Source organism: Rhamphochromis longiceps, linkage group LG18, assembly GCF_057381845.1.
Source record: "Rhamphochromis longiceps isolate RC_006_pf linkage group LG18, R_longiceps_female_GT1.1, whole genome shotgun sequence".
Lineage (NCBI taxonomy): Eukaryota > Metazoa > Chordata > Actinopteri > Cichliformes > Cichlidae > Rhamphochromis > Rhamphochromis longiceps.
In genome coordinates, this window is record NC_140574.1 from 12,487,719 (window position 1) to 12,511,764 (window position 24,046).

General features: G+C 42.4%; 2 protein-coding genes across 10 annotated transcripts in view; both read left to right on the forward strand.

The window, feature by feature from the left end:
• LOC146647818 (receptor-type tyrosine-protein phosphatase F) overlaps nt 1-19,333 on the forward strand; it is a 171,736-nt gene extending 152,403 nt beyond the window's left edge. For all 9 annotated transcript variants that reach the window (XM_085388314.1, XM_085388313.1, XM_085388318.1 and 6 more), the window contains 11 exons: nt 1,651-1,774; nt 2,113-2,288; nt 6,843-6,962; nt 7,651-7,805; nt 8,284-8,569; nt 9,843-10,021; nt 13,976-14,102; nt 15,032-15,157; nt 16,205-16,359; nt 16,498-16,633; nt 17,272-19,333. In XM_085388314.1, the coding sequence (XP_085244440.1) occupies nt 1,651-1,774; nt 2,113-2,288; nt 6,843-6,962; nt 7,651-7,805; nt 8,284-8,569; nt 9,843-10,021; nt 13,976-14,102; nt 15,032-15,157; nt 16,205-16,359; nt 16,498-16,633; nt 17,272-17,340 (1,653 nt within the window). In that variant the 3' untranslated portion in view covers nt 17,341-19,333. The remainder of the gene's footprint in view (nt 1-1,650; nt 1,775-2,112; nt 2,289-6,842; nt 6,963-7,650; nt 7,806-8,283; nt 8,570-9,842; nt 10,022-13,975; nt 14,103-15,031; nt 15,158-16,204; nt 16,360-16,497; nt 16,634-17,271) is intronic.
• A 3,065-nt stretch (nt 19,334-22,398) lies between these two features.
• Nucleotides 22,399-23,739, forward strand: larp6b (La ribonucleoprotein 6, translational regulator b). Its single transcript, XM_085390475.1, has 3 exons — nt 22,399-22,415; nt 22,491-22,677; nt 22,792-23,739. Exons 1-3 carry the CDS (start codon nt 22,399-22,401, stop codon nt 23,737-23,739), a joined length of 1,152 nt encoding a protein of 383 aa, XP_085246601.1.
• Nucleotides 23,740-24,046: the final 307 nt, after the last annotated feature.

Genomic DNA, 24,046 nt, shown 5'->3' on the forward strand with positions numbered 1-24,046 from the left:
CATCAGCCTAGTGTGCCTGCTGTGTTCACTGAGCTCTCAAATCGATATGACATGTTTTGACTGCAAATAAAATTTTTCTCTTCACACTGACGGCCACGGACAGAAAAATTGGCAGTGCTGAGCTCATCAGCAGCAATAGGCTTGTGCCCCTGTGACTCTCACCGCAGAGCAAATTGGAGCTGTAGTTGCATATGAGCATTTTACATTTTTATGTCCTGTTCAGAAACAAAAGTGCAGAATAGCTTAAATTTCAATTTTAAGCCACATTTATACTAATGTAGGTGCCACTTTAGGAACGCTATCAGTTCATTGTGTTTGTAAGAAAGCAGCTGAATGGCAATTTGCTGTACGTTTGATTTACAAATAAGGAGAACTACACCTGCTTTGTTCGTATAAGGACTTTTTGCAGAAACATTTAATGGCCCAGGATCTTTATTTTCCTCCTCTCGAGGCTTCACCTTGCACCATAGATTTTGTCCATTATCCGAGTATTTTTACATGAAAGCTGTGCTGTAACATTTTGACGTAAAATGACCTGTAATAATTAACTCATTCACTGCCAGGGTTTTTGAGCATTTTTACTCATTTTTGAAGAGCCACAGAAAACTGTGTGTTATGATCATATAAACGCTGAACCTACCAAAATGAAGAACAGACTCTCTTCTTCCATCCAAAAAAAAAGCTTGTTTCTACCATTTTCCATTCTTTAGTAATCAGCTGTAGAAGAGAGGTGGGTTCCACCAAAAATGCCTGTTTTGACCACAAAAAGGGAGAAAACGAGCTTTTTGTGAAAAATACATTTCAAGCAGTCTGATGTTCACTGACAAGCTGCCCGAGGTTGTATTCTAGCCCCTCCCATTGAAAAACGTAATTGACGTCTATAGACGTCAATGGCAGTCAACGTAAGTTTTTCAATTGACGTCTATAGACGTCAATGGCAGTGAATGAGTTAAATTACTGAAGTTGCATTAAGTTAGAGAATTAATTTTGAATGTGTCATTTTAACTCCTGCTGGATTTGTGAGGCACGAGGCCCGGGGAATTACTGGACATGGTTCCGGCGTGAGCTGTGGGGGATCGATATGGCATAACAAGAGATTCTGTGACATTATCTAGCAAGGGATAAGAGGCCATCACATATCTCCCCGGATCGATATATATGCAGCCTGCTGTCGTGTTAGCCCAAGAGACAAATGACGTAAGAGGGTCAGAAAGAGAGAGGACAAAAACACAAGCCAGGAAGATACGATAGAGACAAGAACAAACAGTTGTGGACACTGCACCAAATTGTGCAGATGACCTCCCAGGATAAGGTAATTCAGTGGAATTGTCAAATTGTGGACTGCAAACTTAAAACCTTTCTAACTTCTCAACTAAAACTAAAGCCTTTCTACACTCTGCCTATGAAAAATTGAGACCCTTTATATTTGTACTTCATTAGCATAAGACAGCAAATGTCACGCAGATAACCAAACTGTTAATCCACAAAAAGCAGCTGCAGAGCAGCAAGCATCAGGGATTCACTTTGTAAGCTGGTATCCACAGCACAGCTTCTCATTTTGCTCGGTGGCTCTCTGTTCATTCTCTCATAATCATTCGTACTTCATTTATTCATTTTGTTGTTCCCTCCTTCCTCTGTCCTGTCTCACAGTCCATTGATCCAGGCCAGCAGTTTACCTGGGAAAACTCAAACATGGAAGTAAACAAGCCAAAGAACCGCTATGCAAACGTAATCGCCTATGACCACTCCAGAGTGGTGCTCACCTCCGTTGATGGTAAGAGCTCACGTAACCACTTAACCCCTCAGATAGCTATTGACTGACACCGCCATCGATTGAGGCCTCCTTCAAAACTTCCAAGGACATGTTGTACGCCTGCAGGTGCAGGTTTAAAAGATGAAAATTTTGCACACATAAGTATCTTTTTTTGTTCCGTATTGATTTAAGCATGTAAATCATAAAGACCTGTGTAATCTAGGTGATTGACTGACAGGTTGTCTTTGACTTCTGGCAGTGTACAAAGGGAAAATATCCATAAATGAACAGTGAAATATTATAATAGTTACTGTACTGTCTAATAGGAGTTTTATGCACACTGTTTGTCTTTTTTGCAGCCGTTCCAGGAAGTGACTACATTAATGCCAATTACATCGACGGCTACAGGAAGCAGAATGCCTACATTGCTACTCAGGGGCCTCTGCCAGAGACACTGAGTGATTTCTGGAGGATGGTGTGGGAGCAGAGATCCAGCACCATTGTCATGATGACCAGACTGGAGGAAAAGTCAAGGGTAAGGAGAAGCCTTAAAAATATTGTAATGTGCAACTTCATTCCTCAACAATTCCTGCACAAAGCATTAATCATGCATTGATTTAATTTAATTTATTAATAATGAACCCCATAAAAGTGATTATAATAAATTATTAATTGCAATGATAATAATGAATTTTAAGTGGTACATAATGTTTAATGCTTGTTAATATGTTAGTTGTAAAATATTTTGTTTAATATTATTGTTTATCTTTTTTGTTCACTGTTGAGTGACAAATCAACAAACCAGTAGCTGTTATTGGTGCAGAGAGGAGAGCAAAACGAAGGACTCTTGTATAGAACTTAAAGCCACCGAGGCTGACAATGCTGCAAACCCAACCATCAGCTGACGTTTGGAAGTCAAAAAGTGGACAGAAATGGAGTTTTCTGATACACAAATGGCCTGTGTATATATATTTATGTAGCTTCACACTGAGGAACTTTACACCCAACAAAGCCTGAAGGCATATAGACACCCAGTCCTGCTTTAAAGCTGGATTTGTCAGCCTGATCAAAGTCACAAGGACTTCAAAGGATATTTTGCTTGTCTGCGGACAGTATCGCTTCATGTTGCTGCTCTTCTCCGCAGTCTTCGGCAATCTCTAAAAAACTTCTGCGTGAACTCTGTCTAAATATGTTTGTGAGGTAACAGCACAAACCTTCGTACCGTTTCCGATTTCCCATCCTGTTGTTTGCTTGTCACTTACGATGAAGTTATCCTGGCAACTGTGCGTCTAACTTTGCAATCCTGCTATTGAACGGTCCCACGTGAAAGTGATGCATGTGCACTGCTTATATATTCAAATCTGATAATGCAAACTCTTTGATTATTTAAAAATTGTTCAATACTCGATTTCTGCGTATTTATTTTTGGCACTTCCTTATCAAGGTTCCATACATATAGTAATACCACGAAAGCCACAGCACTATAATGAAATTTCTGAAGTTGGAATGAAAAAGGATTGTCATCTAACAACAGTTGTGGGCTCCTAAAATAAATCTATGCTAATAAAAGAAGTGGAGAAAAAAAAGAGAAAGAGCACCAGACAACTTGAGATTCAAAATTGGACTGGGTTTATTTAATTACCATCACAAAATCATGCTCATGAATTCCTTGGAGGGGGAAAAAAAATATCAGCATGGAGCCCTGCCAGTATGTGCTGTTTTGTTAGTGTATGCATACAGTACCCTAATAAAAGACAGTCTCCAGATGAAGAACGGGAGAAGAGAAGAAGTATAAATAAGAGTTTGTTTCCAAAATCCCAGACTCAACTGTTTTGGGGGAGAAGATCATTACCTGAAGCTGAGTTCATCTATACTGATTCTTCGCAATTGTTTTGTCAAGCTTTAAATTACTTGCTATCCTTCACAACATATCATCTGTTTTAATTTTAAGCTATCAGTGCAATCAATCATTTAGGCAAATTGTGAGCACAATATGTCTTCTCAGAACAGAACTCATTTATTTGTTCCTCGGAGAATATATTCAGCTTGATTAGATGAGTTTTATTGCACATTCACTTGATGGGGAGGACATACTTGTATTCACAAACGCCTCTTGGTATATTTAGTGCGTCTGAGTGGCAATTTCAGAGCCCTGTGACAGATAAACAGGCTCTCCTTCTTTGAGCCCAGAGTGGTGGCTGTGCATATACATAAGGATATAAAGAACTGAAACACCACGACACGAGGAACCTAAAGAAAAATGAATAGGCCTCGGAGCCAATCCCCACCTCCTACACACATTTTGAAATCCGCTGGTTTGCCAACACCATGGAGAGAGACACAAAGAACCAAACCCGCCTTCAACCAGCTGGGGGTGGAAGTATTTTTCCAAATCATATCAGACTACATTGGATTTTTTTTATTTTTTTGTGTGTGACATCACAAGAGTGGTGGACGAAGCTTTAGGGGTGTAGTTTCATTTCCGAACCAGGAGGTGGTGTCTCGGTGCAGTGTTAGCCCCTCCAAAATCATTTTTACTTTGCATGAACCTTCCACAAACTTCTATTTTCAGTATAGCTTATAGCTTAACGCTCACAAAGAGCTGTGCAGTAATACTTTGTAAACATATTGTGATACACGTGGTGGATCCAAATCAAAGCAGTCTTTCTCTATACAGAAGATTAAACATTTAGTTTAATCATGATTAGCGGCATGTATGTGACAACTTTTAAATGGCTTTTTCCAAAACGGTATCAGACAGCCAACAGTCAGCTAAACTGATTAGATTCCCTAATTTAATTTTGGAATAATATTGAACACTTAGGCTTCAAACTGTATCAAACAAACAGTGTTTGCAGTGTGATAATGAAGAGAAATGCATTGATACATTTGCAAAATCATCCCAAAATAATGCCTGTGCTTCTAATTAGACACATGGATTTACTTCACTGTTTCAGGGAATTTTGTTTTTTAGGTCCACTCCTTTTATATAAATACACAATCTTTATTTGTCTGCGTCTCTCTCGCAAATGCACTCAGGCGCATATGGTGCGTGAGTCAACCTCCCACCACCCAGTTAGACTGACGTCTCATGCCAAACAGAGCAGCTGCTTGACAAATATAATGATGAGATCCGGCCGCAGGAAAAATTTCTGCTTCCTCTTGCATTACTAGTTAGTAAAACCCTAAAAGGTCAGGACTCGAAATGAGACCAGTGGTATTACTCACGTGTGTGTGTGTGTGTGTGTGTGTGTGTGTGTGTGTGTGTGTGTGTGTGTGTGTGTGTGTGTGTGTGTGTGTGTGTGTGTGTGTGTATAGATAAGAGGTCTATGCCAGCTGCAAAAGGCCAGGTGACGACATGTGAGAAAGCAAGGTTCAAAGCAGAAGCAGATGATAGTGAAACCTGGAGCCTGTGTGTGTGTTCGTGTCCCTCTGTAGTGCTTTGTGTAGGAGAATATGCCACCCAACCTCAGGCAGCACAAAGATATTCATTACAGTGGTGACTGCTAATCCATATGTTTGTACGGCAAGCAGTTCCCCATCACTCAATTGAGTTTCTCCTGCGAGGTCTGCCTCTGCCTCTGAATGGAAACTGTCACCGGGGGAGGTGAAATGTGAGGGGGTGAATTTTAGTGCATTTTGTTTGTCAATTTTTACCAGCTTTCTGAGACAGCCAAAGTGCTTCCAAATGTCAGCTCTGTACTGCAGTATCAATATGATTAGCTCACCCGTGCCACATCTCTTCCTCTCATGTTATCCAAATCAATATCAGCAAGTTCTTGTCCCAGGATTCCTGACGTTAAAGCTGATTCTGTAGTTGTTGTTTCCGTGCCTGTAACTGACTGGGAAAAAGCCTTGAAAGGGTCATACTGAACATGAAGTGCTTCCAAAGACATTTTTAGACAGGCCAGGAACTAGAGGGGAAGACCACAGACTGTATATTAAAGAGAGAGGATATTATAAACATGTCTTAAATATCTTATGTTATCTCAAAAGAGCACATCACTCTGAGTGCAGACCCCTTGTTGTGAGTTTCCAGAAGTAGAATAGGAACCACTCCCAGTTTGAATTTCAGAGACAGACACCTTCTCTGTTTTTAGGATTGGGCTTCAGACTTTCTTTCTTGATCTTTAACCATCCCATGTTTATGCCCCTATAACCTTGGGATGAATGAACTACCTTCATGTTTCTGCCTGAGCGTTTCCCACTTGGGCAAGACCAGGCTGGCTATTCCGAGTGTTTAGGTATCAAGGTGATTCATCACCTTAACCATTAAACTTTGTTCAATAGTTGTTGAAGGCGATGAAAGCATTTCTAAATATCAAATGACTGATTATGTGATTGCATTTTTGTAAGTCCAGTTTTTGCCAAGTTACCTTCAGCAATTAAATTCATCAGTTTGGTCAGGAAAGGTTATTTCTGAGTGAAGAATAGCTGTGAAAAGAAACATTTTCTTTTTTATTCTAAAGTAGTGACAACTACACGTTGCTAAGCCACAAGGAGTAAAATGAAGGCCAGTCGTCATTTCAGAGATACACAAACACTCGGTGCTAGTGTTTGGAGAATCTTTAGTCTCATCCACAGCGAAGTTTGTGGATGAGACCAAAGATATGGAGCACATATGGAGCCAGGTGGCCGAACCTGCTGTCCATTCACGGCTGGCCAGAACAGGCTTTTAGACACATCTCCCTCCACAATGCAGCACCCGATCAGCACAAATGCGCCAAAAGCATACATGACAAAGGAGTGCGAACCACCCGACAATTAGCTAATTGAAAATGATCACAGGCTGGTAAAAGACAAAGTGGGCTTTATATGCTCGATTGAAGCCCGCTTCAAATGTGGACACACATGAACACTCATGCAAAAGCTTGCTTCTGCAGTGCTCTTTTTTTTTTTCTGTAGCGGATACCCGAGCTGATGCCGAGTCTTCAGTTTTTAATTAGACAGTGGACAAAGCCTTTGATCTGACCTCTTTAATGTTCCCTCCTTGTTAATCAGTGTGATCCTACAAGCCTCTCACTAGCCTCGTGGTGCATACTCGCAGCAGTTCACTCCTGACAGCGTGCCCTCTCTTTTGCTTCGCCAGGTGAAGTGTGACCAGTATTGGCCATCGCGTGGAACAGAGACCTATGGGATGATCCAGGTCACCATGTTGGACACTGTAGAGTTGGCAACGTACAGCGTCCGTACTTTCGCCCTCTACAAGGTAGAGTAGCCTTTTTCATTTGCAGTCTAAATGCAATTCCTCATTTTTCTGCAGACAGTTAAAGGCTATTATACATGAATAATTTTTCCATTATTGTAATTGTTTTTGTAACTTCCAACATTCATCTCTTCTTCTTTTAAGAAGCACTTTTTTCTCTCAATTTGATTTGTATACTTCAGTGCAGTGATGATGTGACTAATGGTTTGTCCTTTATTTCTCCTCTTCCATTTCTTTTTTCCATCACTTGGTTATAATTTCTAACATTATTATAATTCCTAATTAAATGCAAGTCTCTGGCTGGAACAATTAATTGGTTTCAATCAGAAATGGTGACAATGCCAAGAAACCCCTTCAGAGAAACCGCTGGGGCTAAGTTCCAAAATTATACACGTTATCTACACCTACACTTGCAGCATGATCACAGGCCTAAAAGTAGAGCGCTCTATGTACTGCTATCAAAGTTATGCGTTAACTTGAGACCTTAAAATAGTTAATCACATGTGCTTTTCAGACTTTACTGCAGATTTTACGTGAACGATGAAGAATGATGAATCGCATGAAAAAAACAGCATGACCTTTACTTATTAAAGATGAAAATGTCTTACTTTAAAGGAGCCAGTTACACTTTACCATGCCAGGATCTCCCACTAGGCTTCCTGTTTTATTGACTAAACTGATTCACCCACAGAATGGCTCCAGTGAAAAGAGGGAGGTGAGACAGTTCCAGTTCATGGCCTGGCCAGACCACGGGGTGCCCGAGTATCCCACACCGATCCTGGCCTTCCTTCGGCGGGTAAAAGCCTGCAATCCTCCAGATGCAGGGCCCATGGTGGTCCACTGCAGGTGGGAACATGAAGAAACAAGCTGTGTTTTTAGTAGTGCATTAATCAAACAGAATAATAGATACATACTAAAAACTGAAATACCATTAAAATATATTTAATGGAAGTAACAACTTGTAACAACAGGAGTTATGAATCTGCTCTGTAAAGGACATCATTTGCAACAGAGATGATAAAATGTTGTTCTTGTGGACACTGATATTAATTTGCTGATGGTATTATTATAGAGTAATGATATATTAATTTGCCCCAGTAATTTGTTACTGTTAGCAGGTGTAAAACAACTAACCCCGGATGATAAGATGCTGAGTGTTCAGCTGTCAAGTGTAGAGAGAACATTAAAGAACCGGGAATCTTACTATACTCTACAGTCCTCCTGATTGCATGTTTGTTTTTTGTGTTAATGATGTCTTTCCACCGCATGATGATCGTCTGTACAAACAGGAAAACATATTAATTTTTCCGTTTCTCTCCATCAGTGCGGGCGTGGGCAGGACTGGCTGCTTCATTGTGATTGATGCCATGCTGGAGCGCATGAAGCACGAGAAATCTGTAGACATATACGGCCATGTGACGTGCATGCGTGCCCAGAGGAACTATATGGTCCAGACTGAGGACCAGTACATCTTTATTCATGAAGCCCTACTGGAGGCCGCTACCTGCGGCAACACCGAGGTGCCAGCCCGCAACCTTTACGCCCACATCCAGAAACTCACCCAGCCCGCACCTGGAGAGACGGTCACCGCTATGGAGCTGGAGTTCAAGGTGATTGACGCACACACATCAAATAAATTTCTTTCATAATTACATAAGCATATTTAACTGTAATCAAGAGTGTGTAAAAGTCAATGGATTGCTGCACAGGAAGTGGTAATAAATAACAAAAGTTACAAAATAAAGTTACCATTCTCCTTGTTTTTCCTCACATTAACGAAACCTGTTTGCTCTGCTACTTTTATGGTGGAATCTTGTCAAAGGTGCAACAGATTGCAGCTGCAAAATCCGTGTCGGTGTCACAAATAATTAATTCACCCAATCGGCCACTGCACAAGTATTCTTTTTGGGGTTTTTTGTGTTTTTGAATCAGTGACATCAGCGCTGAGACATCACAGCCGTTTGCACGGCAGCATCACTGCATACAGACCAACACATGTTTCAGGGACAAATGTACAAGAACAAGCACACATAAACACCAACACGTGAGCACACATACACATGGAGAGTTACAAAATGACTGACACTCGCACATACACACAGCTGGTGCTCAAGGTCGCAGTCACACGCGCACACCTTCTGTCAATAGCCATTGACTGTGATGTTATTACGCACTCTCCTCCCAGCGCGGCTCTGCCATTAGCCCTCTTATGACCATGATCCATTCTGTTTGAAGTGATAATAGCATCTACACTCCTGCCAACAACAGAGAATGAAAGCGTGAGAGAATGATTGTGGCGTACGTGGGGGCCACAGCCTCCATGCCCACACAGTCTGGCCACATCGCACACGCACGTGCACAAATTCTCCTGGAGTACGATAACTGGGCATACACGCTCCTGTGCTGTCCATCTGTGCTCTGTCCACTGCCAGCACTGAGCATGTCACGCCTACAGTCCTTCAAGCAAGCTCTGGGACGCTATGGGAGACAGTCTACTGCAGACAGCAGATTTCTGAATCAGACCATCTCTAGTTAGGAGTAAACTTTTGAGTGGACCTGTTGTGCTTTTTCCTTAAAGTGGTTAATGCTCATAGTAAATGTGGCGAGTTGTGCTTCAGACTCCTGTAAACAGTTTTCTTTTTAACTCTTGGTACTCTGTAATGTCAAAGAGAGCAGATATCCCTATTATGATCATCTTAAACACATAATTCTGGCTGCGAGCAATGTAACCCTGCCCACCTGCTCTTTAAACCTTTTACTTGGTAGGGGTATCCAATCAAAAGAAACTATGGATAGAGAGGCATCCTTGTTTATTTACTTGACTGATTTTTTTTCTCCCTATCTCTTTCCCTGCCTGTTTTCTTCCCACCGTTTCTTAAACAGAGACTGGCCAACTCCAAAGCCCACACGTCACGCTTTATCAGCGCCAACTTGCCCTGCAACAAGTTCAAGAACCGCCTGGTGAACATCATGCCTTTCGAATCCACGCGTGTCTGCCTGCAGCCCATCCGAGGTGTCGAGGGCTCAGACTATATCAACGCCAGCTGCATCGATGGCTACAGGTCAGTGAAGGACTTCGTCTTCGAGATCTGAGCAGCTGTGAATTTAAATAGCTGATCTTGCGCTTGCTGTAAAAGGCGAGTGTGGCGTTATTGTGTTTTTCTGGCAACAAATCCAAACCAGCTAAGCACCACTCATCCACTAACTTCACTACAAATACTGCAGTGTCTTTGACTCACATTTCCAAGCCTGTTTGTTCCTACTGCAAAAGAAAATTGTATTAAAACAAAATGTAAGCCTTGTTTCAAACATTACTTTAAGGAAAACTTACAGGATTAAGTGGAGAATTTATGGAGTAATTTGTTCAGATACTGTTGGTATCCCCAAATACAAACAGCACCAAGTAATAGAAGAGTTTCCCACGCTGTCTTTGAAGTGTCCTTATGAGTGTTTCCCAAAATTCACCACCATCATCTGCACATCACCATCCCTGTTTATTGTCTGTAGACAGGCTGTGTGTAGGCTTTCACTGCTTGTTCATATTGCTAGTTTGGACATCCCTGTATGGGTTAGGCATATTAGGGCCACTTAGAATATTGGGGTGTCACACGGTGTGCCACCAACCTTCTGTCTGTGTGTGAGAGGGGAGGGGGTGACGATGGGAAATCGTGAGGGACATACAGAGTGACACAATAGGAATGGCAGAAATTATATATGCTGGAATAAATAACAAGTTAATCAACTTATTGTAGGGTGTCTTCCTCTCTCTTGTGCCCCCCCTCGGCCCCCCTTGTTGGCGCCCCTGCCTGTATGTGGGATTGGCTCTAAATAAACTACAATTTGAATGCTAATCGTAATTAAGAGATTTTTTCAAAGGTTGATGTGTTTTTAACAGTTTTTAAACAAAAACAAATTATGTAATGCATTAAAAAAATGAACTGTATCAGGCTTCGGCAACAGATGCAAAACTAGTGCAATTAAGAAATTGTTGGTTTTGTTTCTGTCAGTGGATTCATAAACATTAAGAGAGTACAAAATAACACCAGGCAAACCATTTGTGGTTGTTTGAGGGTGTTCACATCTAATTTGTGGTAACAGTAAAAGGCTTTTAGACCCTTTTTATACACAGGGTCAGACTGAAGGCAGAAAATGAAGATGAATGCTGTACAGAGCTGGCAGAGCATCACCAGGGAAGTGTCTGCCAATGTTAATGAGTACTAGAACTCAGGCAGACATTGATAGAGCGGGAATTGCAAGCAAATATTAAATACAATAATTACTTTTTTGTTAACCTTTCTAGTTAGCCTCTGTCTCCTGACTTGGAAGTTTTCATTCATTCCTGTATGTAAACACTCTTTTGCAGCCATGCTCCAATTCAGTGTCCTGGAGTCCCGGCTTAAAACAGCAAAGCAATGCATCGCTATGCTGATACTTTTCTGACTATACTGCATGTAGCAGGCCTGCAGCCTTCTTTCTCTTTTTTTTGGCATCACTGATTGTTACAGGTGTAAAGAATACCATAGGAAGGCACAATGGAGTGGATAAAACGTATGGGAGGGGATTGGAAGATGAGGCAGCAGTGGGCAGTTTCAGCTGTAAGAATTACTCCCGGCTATGTCAATGTGACTTTCATTCAGTAAGCCACTGCTGCCTTTATACTGAGGCTTCTGCTGCTGTCCCCGTGAGCTCTGTGAGTCCAAATTGCTTCCTAGAGGAAGGAAGATGAAAAGGTGCCTCTCTGTTTTATATCTATACAAGCATGGGCAGAGATGGCTCCTCTATGGTGGAAGTAAAGCGGATAGAGTCAGGTAGCATGAAATGTCATTTAGTCTATATGGGGGCCGTGACCGAGACAACACCTCAACTCCCACCTCCCAAATCCCCCTCCCCCACCCCCATCTTCAGTCCTGTTATTAATGAGAAGGTGCTCCACAGAGGCAGACCCTCCATTGTTGCTGTGTAAATGGCATAATTGCAGCAAGAGAGTATCGTAATGAAGTGCGATTTCTAAAACCCTCCCTGCCTTTTTCTTCTCTCTCTTCTATTTTCCCCGCCCGTCTCTGTCTTTTTCCTTCTTTATTTTTACCCCTTTCTATCTGTGTCTCTCTCTGCTCTCCTCCCTAATCTGTCTCCTTTGCACTTTTTCCCCCCTCTCCCTGTCTCTCTCTATCTCCTCCCACCCTTTTCTCCCACTCGCCATCTTAATTTTTCCATCCAAACACCATGGCAGAGACAGACATCCGGGTGGGGACCTGTTGTGTGCACCAGCGGCACTGTGTAATTAAGCTGCTTTTAAACGCGGGCATAAATAAAAACTAAACAGGGGCCTCCAGTGCCCTTCACCCCAGCGCCTTCAAGAAAAGCCAATAATATGCTAAGCTAATGAGAGGCGAGCCATTGATTCCAGCTATGCTATCAGGGGCGCAAGCCCTGGATATGCTCCGATGCGGGCTGGAGTTTTAGCATTGTAATGAGGTTGAAATGAAACACTATGTCCTGAAGCACTGCAGTCATGTGGGATGATGCAGAGAGTGCTTTGTGCTGTTTGGCTGTGCACTCATTGGGACACTGCAGCGAAGTTGTTATTGTGTGATACACTTTGAATTGTTTTTGTTTTGGTTAGGGGCCATTTTATGGGAGGGTTAGAGGGGTCCACCCTATCAATTTCAATTTTAGTATTCATCCCCTGCTTAGCTCTGCTTTTTCTTTGCTTCCCTTTCTTCCTCTGCTGCTCTCAAATCCCCCTTTCCTGCTTTCTCATTTTCTTCCTTTTCCTCTCCCCCTGCCTCCTCTCTTCTGTTCTCTTCCCTCCACCCTCCTCGTCCTCGGCAGCGAGTCCTACATTGCACTCTGATGACCAGCTGGAGAGAGCAGCGTTCGCTCTTTCATCTCATCTCAACATCCTCTCAGTACTTTGCACATCTCTGCTGTATAGTTTGCGCTTTCTTCCCCCCGTTTTCATCTTTTTAATTTGATTCCTCACTCTTTTCGCCTCCCCCTCTCTGTATGTCATCTCTTCTCCCCCAATCTGTTGTTTCTGTGTTTGTGTGAGCGAGGCCCAGAGTACATTCTAATCTCCCAGTTCCACATTAGCACTTTGCCTGCAGCACCTTCATTAGCTGTTCAGCCATGGCTCAGCGTGCGTGTGTCTGCATGTGAATATACTTGCAGAACTTTTGCACCCAAAAATGCCTACACCTGAATGCCAGTTTGCATGTGTTGCAAACATGTGAGAGTGTGTGCGCACATGCATTCTTCTGCTTGGGTTTGTGTGTTGGATTACTCAGAGACTGCTCTCTGTTGATCGGCGCTCTGCTGCCATCTGCTGCCATCTGCTGTTTGACAAAACAAACTGCTCAGCTGGACCAAAGTCACGTAGGACACCAGCACAGCTCTGGCACCTCAGTGGATGAGCTCATCTCTCGTTTTGTGAGCATATCAAGTGCTGCCTCTCTCTCTCTCTCTAAGTCTGTGTTTCAAAGAGGAAAGAGGGGGTCAGAGGATCTACAGGCTTGGATTACTCAAGAATGAGGATAGCTGCCATCAATTATTTACCATGTACAGTAAATATGCAGGAAATGTCTTGTTGACATTGTCACACTTTCAGCATATACAAAGCCTGCAAACAGGATCTGAAATACCCAGCTAAACAGCTTCAAGCTGCTTTTGTTTACCTTTACTAAATATCACATTGTGTATATACTGTAAATGTGTATATACTGTAAATGTCATGCAAATGTGTTGGGTTTTTGTTTTTCTGCCCTTTAAGTTTTATTTCAATAAGTTCATGTCTGAGTATTCAAGGACTTTGTAAGACGTAATTTTCTGGAAGCACAGTGGGAATAATTCCTTTGCTAACCACTCTGCAGCCACAGCTCTTCTTTAATCATTTAATCCTTTCTGGTTATTGCTTTGGGATGTGCTTCTTAATGCCATTTGTAAAAGCACCATAAAATTTATAATTATTATGTGTGATCTTTACTTTTCGCCTCCTCTGTGTGAATTTGCATCTTCAGACAGCAGAAAGCCTACCTGGCCACCCAGGGCCCGCTGGCTGAAACCACTGAAGACTTCTGGAGGATGCTGTGGGAGCACAACTCCACCATTGTTGTCATGCTCACCAAGCTACGAGAGATGGGACGGGTAAGACGCGAGCGCAGACTAAAAATGAGATGACAGTGTCTATACGTGGGCTAGTTTCTTCTTTCAAGGGTTGAACTCCAAATTGTCTAACGCCGTCACTACTTTTGAGACTTAGATTTTAGTTTTAGGATGCGCATCCTCTCTCTGAATTATATGCCTGCGAAGTATAGACTGTAAAGCTGCACTCGGGGAACACTTAGCGTAACACAAAGGCTGGATACGGGGGCAAACCGCAAGTCAGGCTCCATCATGGCATACCGCTCGTTAGCCGCCCCCTCAAAGAGGTACTGTTAGACTGTTTTGGAGGTTTTTTGTTTCTTAACCTTTAAACAGTGCGAAGTTGGTTCTTTTCAGTTGTAATGACAAGTTAAAATAACCAAGTGTTGGCTCCAAATTTTAAGGGTACAGCATAAAAATCATATTGTCTAAACTTCACTTTCAGCGAAATGGCAAATAAATCTCTCAGATCATCAGTCACATTCCTTACAGGGAAAGAAATGGGACACTCATCTTGGCAGCAATTTGATTAAATCCATAATATCTTACTGTGAGCTGTTCTGTGATTATGCAGGTGATTCTGACAGCACTCAACTGCATTTTACAGCTTTTATCACCCTCTCAGCCGTAATCACAGCTGATGAAAAAAAGCTCTCATGCAAATCATCGCTGTAGTTAAGAACACAAACAAATTATGTAAATATTTTGCCACCTAAGATGAATCAGGTAATATTTCAGAACCACAGATTAGTCTATCAGGATTTTCTTTTGTAAGCAGAGCCGTTCTCATGACTCCAAATGATTAATGACGTACAGTAACCCGTCCTAAAAACATACCAATAACAAATCGGAGCAGTCATTTTTCCCCTAATGGAGAAAGGTTGTTTAAATTTAAGAGCTGAAAGTTTCTTCCTTCTCTTTTTCTCTTGTAGGAGAAGTGTCATCAGTACTGGCCAGCAGAGCGGTCAGCCAGGTACCAGTACTTTGTGGTTGATCCGATGGCTGAGTACAACATGCCTCAGTACATCCTCAGAGAGTTCAAAGTCACAGATGCCAGGGTGAGTTCACTCTGTGTGTGTGAAACGCTGCATATGTGCCCACGTGTGTGTGTGGACTCGAATATGTCTACGTACATGTCTTCAAGGCAGTGGAGGTGGGGAGGTTCATTGGCATTTTCCACAAATACAGCCGTCCAACCAAAAATCCATCTTAATTTTAGGTTTTCATCCGAACGCTGACATTCACGCTAAGTGTTAAGAATTATACCGACTGTAATTTCAAGGTAGAGATGATCAGAACGCGCTCTGGGTTATTTTTCCTGACAGGCTGACATCAAGTGAATGCGCCATCAAACATTTTCACCCGGATTTAGCATCAGCGTGCTTGTGCTATGAATCGTACGCGTTTTTTGTGCTTCTAGATGTGAGCGTGTGTTGTATGTGCGCGTGCACGCCGGTGCATGTGTGTTTCACGATCGCTGTGAAAATACATGAAAAGCATAGCCTTCAATCCCTGAGGGCCAGTACTGCAACTCCCTGTGATGCAGTAGTTTCAATGAGCTATAAATATACTTTACTGTCATCTGAAGGCTCCCAGCACAGCAACACTCTAATCCCACATCCACTCTTTCTTTTATATGGGTGTGTGTGTGTGTGTATAAATATGTTCCTCTCTGCAGTTTGCAGACCTGAATATTTGTCTATATGTATGTTTTCGCTTTGTGGGCCACATTTTATGGTCCCTTCTGCAATCCTGTATAAACAAAGGTTGAACAAATTATATGTTTAGAAATGCGCTCATTTACTCCGCATAATTCTGACACTACGCTGCCACAAATCTGTCACTGTGATCCAGGTGGTCAGCTTTATTCATACTGCGTCTGAGGTAGATATTTGATGATCAGACGGCTGCAGTGACAGCCAACAGGATACTCATAAACCTCAACATGAAACCCTCTGCTGGGTTGTTCTTTATTTTTCCCCCCTTTTGAGTTCAAAGCACAGCGAGATCTGTGAAGCGCACACTCCAGAGTACAGCAGAGAGCTATCGGGTCTCTCTTTTAAATGAAACTTCTCTCTGAAGCTCCATATCTGCTCCCCCCTCAGGATGGCCAGTCCAGAACAATCCGCCAGTTCCAGTTCACCGACTGGCCAGAGCAAGGAGTGCCAAAAACTGGAGAAGGCTTCATAGATTTCATTGGACAAGTGCACAAAACCAAGGAGCAGTTTGGACAGGACGGACCAATCACTGTACACTGCAGGTGAGGAGAACGACTGTGCTTTGGACTCTGCTCCCACCACGACTTAAATTTCAGAATATTTAGAGAGCAGGTGTAGTAATACTGTCTGTGTGTGTGTGTGTGTGTGTGTGTGTGTGTGTGTGTGTGTGTGTTTGCTAGTGCCGGGGTGGGCAGGACCGGAGTCTTCATCACCCTCAGCATCGTGCTAGAGAGGATGAGGTACGAAGGTGTGGTTGACCTCTTCCAGACAGTAAAGACGCTTCGCACCCAGCGGCCCGCCATGGTGCAGACAGAGGTAAGGGCGATGTACTGATCAGGCGATTGTTCCCGCAGTGACAGGACGGCGTTTGAAAGTCAGCGTTGTATATTTCTCTGATTTAAACTCTGTGCAGTCTGAAGTGTCCCTTTTCATTTTGGTGCCATAAAAGCAAAGACTTACTGACAAATCCTTCCTTAATCAAAAAAAAAAGGTTGTTGGGAGGAGGGGAGGGGGGTAAGAAATCCCACAGCAAATTCAACTAATGCTATCAAAGCAGCCCTGGGTCAGATTCTCTTCAAGTGAAGAAATCGTAAATACGTTACATAACAAAGGATATTAGAGGGAAAAAGACATGATGTGAATTCAAATGAGTTCATAAACCTTTTAAGGTTTATGATATAAAAATGTCTTTTTAAGATATAAAAAGAAAAGGAAAAACATTGTAGCGCCTCTAGTGTAAATACTGAAAAGTACTACAGCTAGTTTTGAGAAAACCTCTGGCCTGCTTTTTAAAGCTTTGTTTACAAGAAACCTTAATAAATGCAGATTACAAGAAATGCTGCTTTAAACCAAGTTAATGAATATTTTGTTGGCTGGACGAGACCAGTCATTATATTTAACAGCAGGAAGTTCGATGACAACTTTCTCACCGTCTTCTTCCTTCTTCTCCACAGGACCAGTACCAGCTGTGCTACAGGGCAGCACTGGAGTACCTGGGGAGCTTTGACCACTATGCAACGTAACCACTCCCACCGAGCACCTTCCCCGGTCAGACCTCTCAGGAGTGTGCCAAGTGTCCCATCTCAGCCGCCATCCAATCACTTGATCCCCCCCAGTCCCCGCCCCCACCCCACTACAAACCCTGTCCCCTCGCAGCTACCGGAGGGGCGGAGAAAGGGATGAGCTTGCTGACCCGTTGACGGTTTTTATCCATCACAGAGATACACGCCGAGTTAACCAACCACCTGAGATTTTTTTGCTTTAAAATAATAAAACATTACAGTGACTATTGACAACTATGACAACTCTTGTACAGACCCGACGGCGCAGACTGGCAGCTCGTCTCTCTGCTCCGTCGAAGCCAATCCTCCCTGATTGTCAAAGGCTACTGGTAGCACAAAGAGAGCATTTTCATTTTTTTGTTGTTGTTGTTTTTATTGTGTTTTTATGATTCATTTTGTCAAACGTTATTGTTTAATATACATTTTTTGGGGGTTGTTTTTAATAATCGTTTTAATATCATGCATTTCTTCTGTCTTAAACTGCCCAGCAGCCTCGGGTATGCATTATTTTCATAATCATTTATAGGGTACTTTAGCAGAGGGGACATGTGTTTTTAACATGTTCCTAGGTACTAATACAGGAGGACCACTGTTCTCTGAGCTGCTCTCAGATGTTTTTTTGTCACATCACATTGTTGTTTTTATCATTTTATGTGTCATAAACATTGTTTTTGGTCTTACTCAGTTCAATAGCTCAAATTTTGCCTTTTCACTTGCCGTTTCAAGTGTACGGAAAAAAAAATCAACTGAGAAAATTGATTTCAGAGCACAGACTTGCTGTAGTTGTCTTGTAAACGTGGTAGCTAGCTAAAAACACAAGTGAAATATCTAACAAGAGACTAAATCAGAGTTGTACAGAAATGGAAAGCACATTATTTGTACGGTTTTTGGGTTGTTGGTTTTTTTTTTTTTTCTTTTTTCCTGTTTTGTTTTGGGTTGTTTTGGGGGTTTTTTCATCAGAAGCCTATGGCATTGAGGCCTTCATACTCCACTGAGGAGAACTTACCTGAGGAAAGACAGACTTTTATACCCAAAGGGTAGGCGACAGAATATAAACTTCCGCTCTCTGAACATAGATGCTCTTCAAGTCCCTCCCATCTCCTCACTCACCATTAACCTCGGTTTGCTGGAGTGGAACCACGCAGACCAGACGGGAGCGGAAGTGGTTCATATGGGCTGAGGAGCAGAGCCATCAGCGTTGGTACCTGTACAGAATCAACCATTCCTACCAGAGGGAAAAAGACTCAGCCCTTTGGACTGATATTATTTTATACAGAAATAGAACTATATATATATATATATATATATATATATATATATATATATATATATATATATATATATATATATATATATATATATATATGATTGATTATATATATGTACAATTACACATAGATATATACACAGCTTCAAAAGTATATTGTTAAAAAGGATAAATTCTGCTGATCTACCTAGAGACACCGCAGAGAGCCTGCTGTCCTAGCGTGTGTATTAATGGAAACACCCGTTGTATCTACTGTACTACCATAGTAACTTTGACAGCCGGTTGTTCGCCCGAATGAGGAAAAACAGCACAAAACCCCCCCACGCACACCCCGACCCCATCGAATGGACGACTCCTCACTCGCCACGGGCATCGCACCGCTCAAGCACACAGCTTCTCCCACACAAACTGCAGGAAGGGAGCTTCAGATCCACAAAGATCCTAAGTGTGGTGGTGGTGGGAGGAATGGGAGGGAGTGGGGTGGGGGGACTTGAAAACGCTGGCAAAAAAAACAAATGTTCATTTTTACCTTGTGAATGCTTAGTGCTGTAGGGGTTCGATCTGTTGTACACAGTCTGTTTTCTATTTGTTGATAAAGAACTGGAATTTCAAAAGAAACTGTTGATGATAAAAAAAACAAAACCATTGATGTTAATAAAGTTACATAATTGGGTTTTTGTACAAAGACTGGCCTGTGATCCTTTGTTTCTTACTAAAAGTGAAAAGTTTACATCTTACAAGATGCTCTTTACCTCGCGCTCAAAGAGACACCTGTGACCGTGCCTGCTTATCGCCCACTGAGCATGTGGTCGCTCACAACTGTTTTGTGATGCATGGCTGCTATAGTTGCAGTTAATTGAGTTTCCTTTGTGTTGAGGTATTTCTAAAAGTGTGTTTGTGGAGTGGTGGGGAGAGTCTCTGACTTGTGAAAGATGCCAGCCCCTTAGTACTTTTTAGATTTTAATCTCCCCCCACCCCTTTGGAAAGAAAAGTTTTCTTAATTTCTTAATCAGCTTCTGATTATACCTTTGTACACCGTCTAAGGCAAAATAAGCACAACTCAAGGCTTCCACAAGTGTTTAAATATGTGGTTCATTTCACATTAGAGAACGCTTGATTTGTTTTTCTTTGGTTTGAAGCAGAGGAGGGTGCTGGATTGAAGTGGGCGGGGCTGTGACATCCTTGCTTCTGTTGCTGTAGAGTGAACTCCACCCGTATAAAAGCACATGAGCTCAAATTCAGACTTTTCATTTATACGTATAATGTCTCATCTTCCTCCTGTAAAATGTATTTTTTTATGTATGTATATTTGGCTTTACATTTCAATGTGCCACATTTCACTGACTTTAACAGCTGCAGTGAGGTGCGAATGACAAAGTGATCATTATTAAGTGTCCAAAGCCCATTTTAGTGATGACTAGTGAATAAATGTTATATAAGAGTAGTCATTCAGTGTTTAGCAAATTTTCACATTAACTGTGTATTGTTCGTCTGATTTGTAGCATAAACTGTTTATAAAAGTAGGACATGACCAGTAACTCCCTGAGAAGCCTCAACTCTAGCGTTTTAGCCATGACCACTAGTAACCCTGTTTAGCACCTTGGTTCACTCACAGACTGAAGCTGGTTATTAGTGCCAAATAATGGAAAATACTAGTACTTTACTCATAGAAACTTGAGAAACTTCTTGGACGTGCTGTTAGTAAAATGAACTACATAGCGCAGGCCATGTTGTTTTAATTCCATGAAAACGGACCAACGCCTCAAACACATTTCACTGTCAAATTAGCAGAGGAGAGGGCTAGCACACAGCTACAGTCTCTGTTGGCATAAATATAAAAACTTTCAATCTTTAAAAAAGTGTAAACGTGAGTTTTTAAGGAGAAGACACACTGTTAGGTTTTTGACACTGTCCCCTTACAGCAACAAGGTCCTGGGTTTGAATCCAGCCCAGAGCCTTTCTCCCTGTGTCCGTATGACCTTCCTTGGGGGTACTCCAGCTTCCTCCCATATTCCAAACACATGCATGTGGTTAGGTTACTTTGTGGTTCTAAACTTCCCATAGTTGTGTGTGTGTGTGAATAGTTGTCTATCTCTCTGTATTAACCCTGTGACAGACTGGTGACCTGTCCAGGGTGTACCCTGCATCTCACCCCTTGACAGCTGGGATGGGCTCCAGCACCCCTGCAACCCTGAATCGGATAAGCAGAAGAAAATGGAAAAACATGTTGAAATTAAAACTACTTCTGCTCAGAAGTTTGACATCCCAGCACGACAGTCAAGAGGGTTTGATTTCCCCGGGGGCTCTTGGAGGGAGCCTCAGGAGGCCAGTGGAGGAACTGCTGTTTACTGCTGGTTTGGAGTGCTCTGTTCAAATGGATCGTCACATTTTTCTATCGGCCTGTTTCTGTCCACCTGTCTGATTGGGAATGATCAGCAATTGTTTACTTGTGCTTCAGTGTGGTAAAACCCTCTATTTATTCTGTCTAGAGCTCTGCATTTACCCTTTCCACCTTTACAAGTATTGTTTTCCTTCGTAGTGGAGGAAAAAACGAGTATCCATGTCACGAACAGGTCCTTCTGTTTGCAATCAGAGGTGCAACACATCTGAGTGTCAGTGATGATTCAAGATCACATTGATTCATCAGTGCCTGAAAGCTCAATTTGCTGCATACCTTGGAGGGATACAGGAAATGAGTCACTGAGGGAGTGATTTTTTTTTTACCCAAGACCTAATAACAGTTTGGTGGTTGTTTGCTCCTGTTGTCATGGAAATGCTGCTGTCACTCGTATTTGAATAATGATGAGTTTTGATGAAGCGGTTGTTGAAGTTTCGAATTTTTACACAGTGCAGACAATTTCAAGCTAACACTTTGTAATCTTAACACACGTGTGTATATCCAGTTTATATCCATGTCAGCGGATGTGCTCGGAACACCCCGACATCTCCTTTTCCCCTCCTCACTAGAAGCCCACACGGACTGCTAAATCACCACCTGCTGATGCCTCATAACAATAAGACGGGGGGCCGGGGGGTGAGTGGAGCTGAAGAACAGCCTGCAAAGGGTTTTATATTTATAATTAATCAAGTTTGTTGACTAAAACATGGAAATAAACCATCTCGTGCGAGTGATGGATCTGTTGTTGCTTTCAGCGTGTAGTAGCAGGCCCACGCTAAAAAGGATGAATGAGCTTAAGACAAAAGCACACGAGCATGGATTTAAAGGATCATTTTTGTTGCTGTTTGTAATGTGCTGCTGTATCTGTTTTGTTTTTTGAAAGTCAGACGGCATCATAATTTTCCTTTTGATTTGATTGTGCGCTTTTAACTGCTTTAAATTCACATCTCTAATGATTTAAGTGCTGATAGTAATACTGATTAACTGCTGGTTTTTCTGTTGTGCACAGTGGCCCTTAATTGTAGCCCTGGTAATATTTTGTATAGCAACAAACAGTTTGTCCTCGTGATGGGTTTTTTTGTTTCATTTTGGGATTTCGTTTTGTTTGAGTTTTTTTGCTCTCTTTGTTTTTAAATGTGCTGTTGTTGCTGGTGGAAGTTAATTTTGTAATGTGGAATTTCAGCTATAGCATTTTACAAAATGTTGTTTTTGGATTCCTTAGAAACCAACTGAGGCTGTTGTGCTCATATGAACAGTTGCTTGATTCTGTGTTAATTACAGCTGCCTTTAATTTCCAAGGAAATAGCAAAGACAACAGTTTATTGCTCTGCTATCACAATCCTTACGACACACCATGAGCGATCTGATTAGGTAAGGAAATCTAAAACTTACAAAATGAAATGTTTCTCTTGAAGTTGCTTGCTGATTATGAATCGTTTGTCACAGATTTGATCAACTGCGCTTCCAAAGTGAAGATGACTGTGAAGGTGAGGTGCTGTGTTTGAAGATCAAAACCCATTTGGAGGAGCTCTTCTCTGACAGCCACCTGGCAGAGGACGGCTTCCTGCTCAAACATGTGCAGAAGAACAAGCAGGGTTTCGTCAGTCTCAAGCTTCTCACTTCTTTGAAAAAGGTACAAAACACAAAAAACATTTGGTGCTTTCTGTGGTGTTTACATTCCAGCAGTTTGAATGAAAACAATCCAGTAAAATACGAACAAAGCTGAGGTTGCCCGTGTTTGCCACAGATAAGGACCCTGACCAAAAACTGGTACATGACTCTGGTGGGAGCATTGTACTCAGACCTTCTGGAGGTGAATGATGAGTCCACCAAAGTGAGGCGCATAGAGCCGCTTCCCAAATGGCTGATGTGTTCCCCCACCAGCAAGCACCTCCTCGCTTGGAACTTTTCCGAGGAGCAAAGCAGTGACGACGGTGCAGCCCGAGGCCCGGAGCCCGCTGCGCTCTCAGAGAATGTGCTCCAAAAGTTCAGCATTTACGGCAGAGTTACTTCACTCCAGATTCTGCCACCTGGAAGGGAGCTTCCCGCAGATATGCAGTGCTACGGGAAACGTCACAAGGAGCTTGGCCAGCACTTATGTGCGGTGATCAAGTTTGACAGTTTGGAGACCGTTCGTAAGGCCTACAGTGCCCTGAAAGCAGAAGAGGAGAAGTCTAACGGGAAAGGCATGTGTGTTGTACCTATGGGATTCCAGTCAATGCATCATTTCACTGAGGACGAATCCCCAGAAGAAGCAAGCCAAATCCTTCCCGAGGAGGAAAATCCACCTGAAATCCCAGAGAACTTAGTCCAGCAGGAGAATTCTTCACCCACTGCGTTTTTTGATGAACCTCCAGACACACATCAGCCAAACGCGTCCACGGATAACCCTGCACCGCTGAATGTTGACCCGATTTCCAGCAGCTGCAATGGCCAGTCCTTCCCTGGTTGGAATCATAGTGACAGTAGGATGACGTGGAACTCTGGAGACTGCGATAAAGAAATTTCCCAGAGCCCGTGGGTGCTCAAGCGTAAACTAGCGGCCCTTGAATTGAACCGCAAAGAGACCGGGCACCCGAACGCACCCAGCTCGATTCAGAGGGTAATACGTCAGCCCTTTGGCCCTGATGGCACCAGTGGTTTTCAGCTCAGAGTGAGGCACCGGGAACAGCTCGACCTCCCTCGGAAAAAGTGACATTAACAGATTTATTTAAAAAAATGTTTGAATTAAAAGCTGAGAAGCAAAAATATTTGCTTTGCAATAAACAGCACACGCTCTTTAAATGTTTGCATCTTGATTGTTAAGACCTTGTTCATTCGGGGGGGGGGGGGGGGGTGTAGTTATAAACCACTGACAAATGGGGGCAGCATTTAGCCACGTTCACACTTGTTCACACACACTGCAAACGCAGCATGTACATTGAAATCAGTACATTTCAGGGTCTTTACCTTACAATACAAAGCACCTTGAATCCTTGTTATTGTGATTAGGTGCTATATAA

What these genes read in the sequence shown, in the direction of transcription:
- larp6b (XM_085390475.1), top strand. An exon ending in TTCTCACTTCTTTGAAAAAG is followed by an intron (nt 22,678 to 22,791) that starts GTACAAAACACA and finishes TGTTTGCCACAG; the next exon opens with ATAAGGACCCTGACCAAAAA.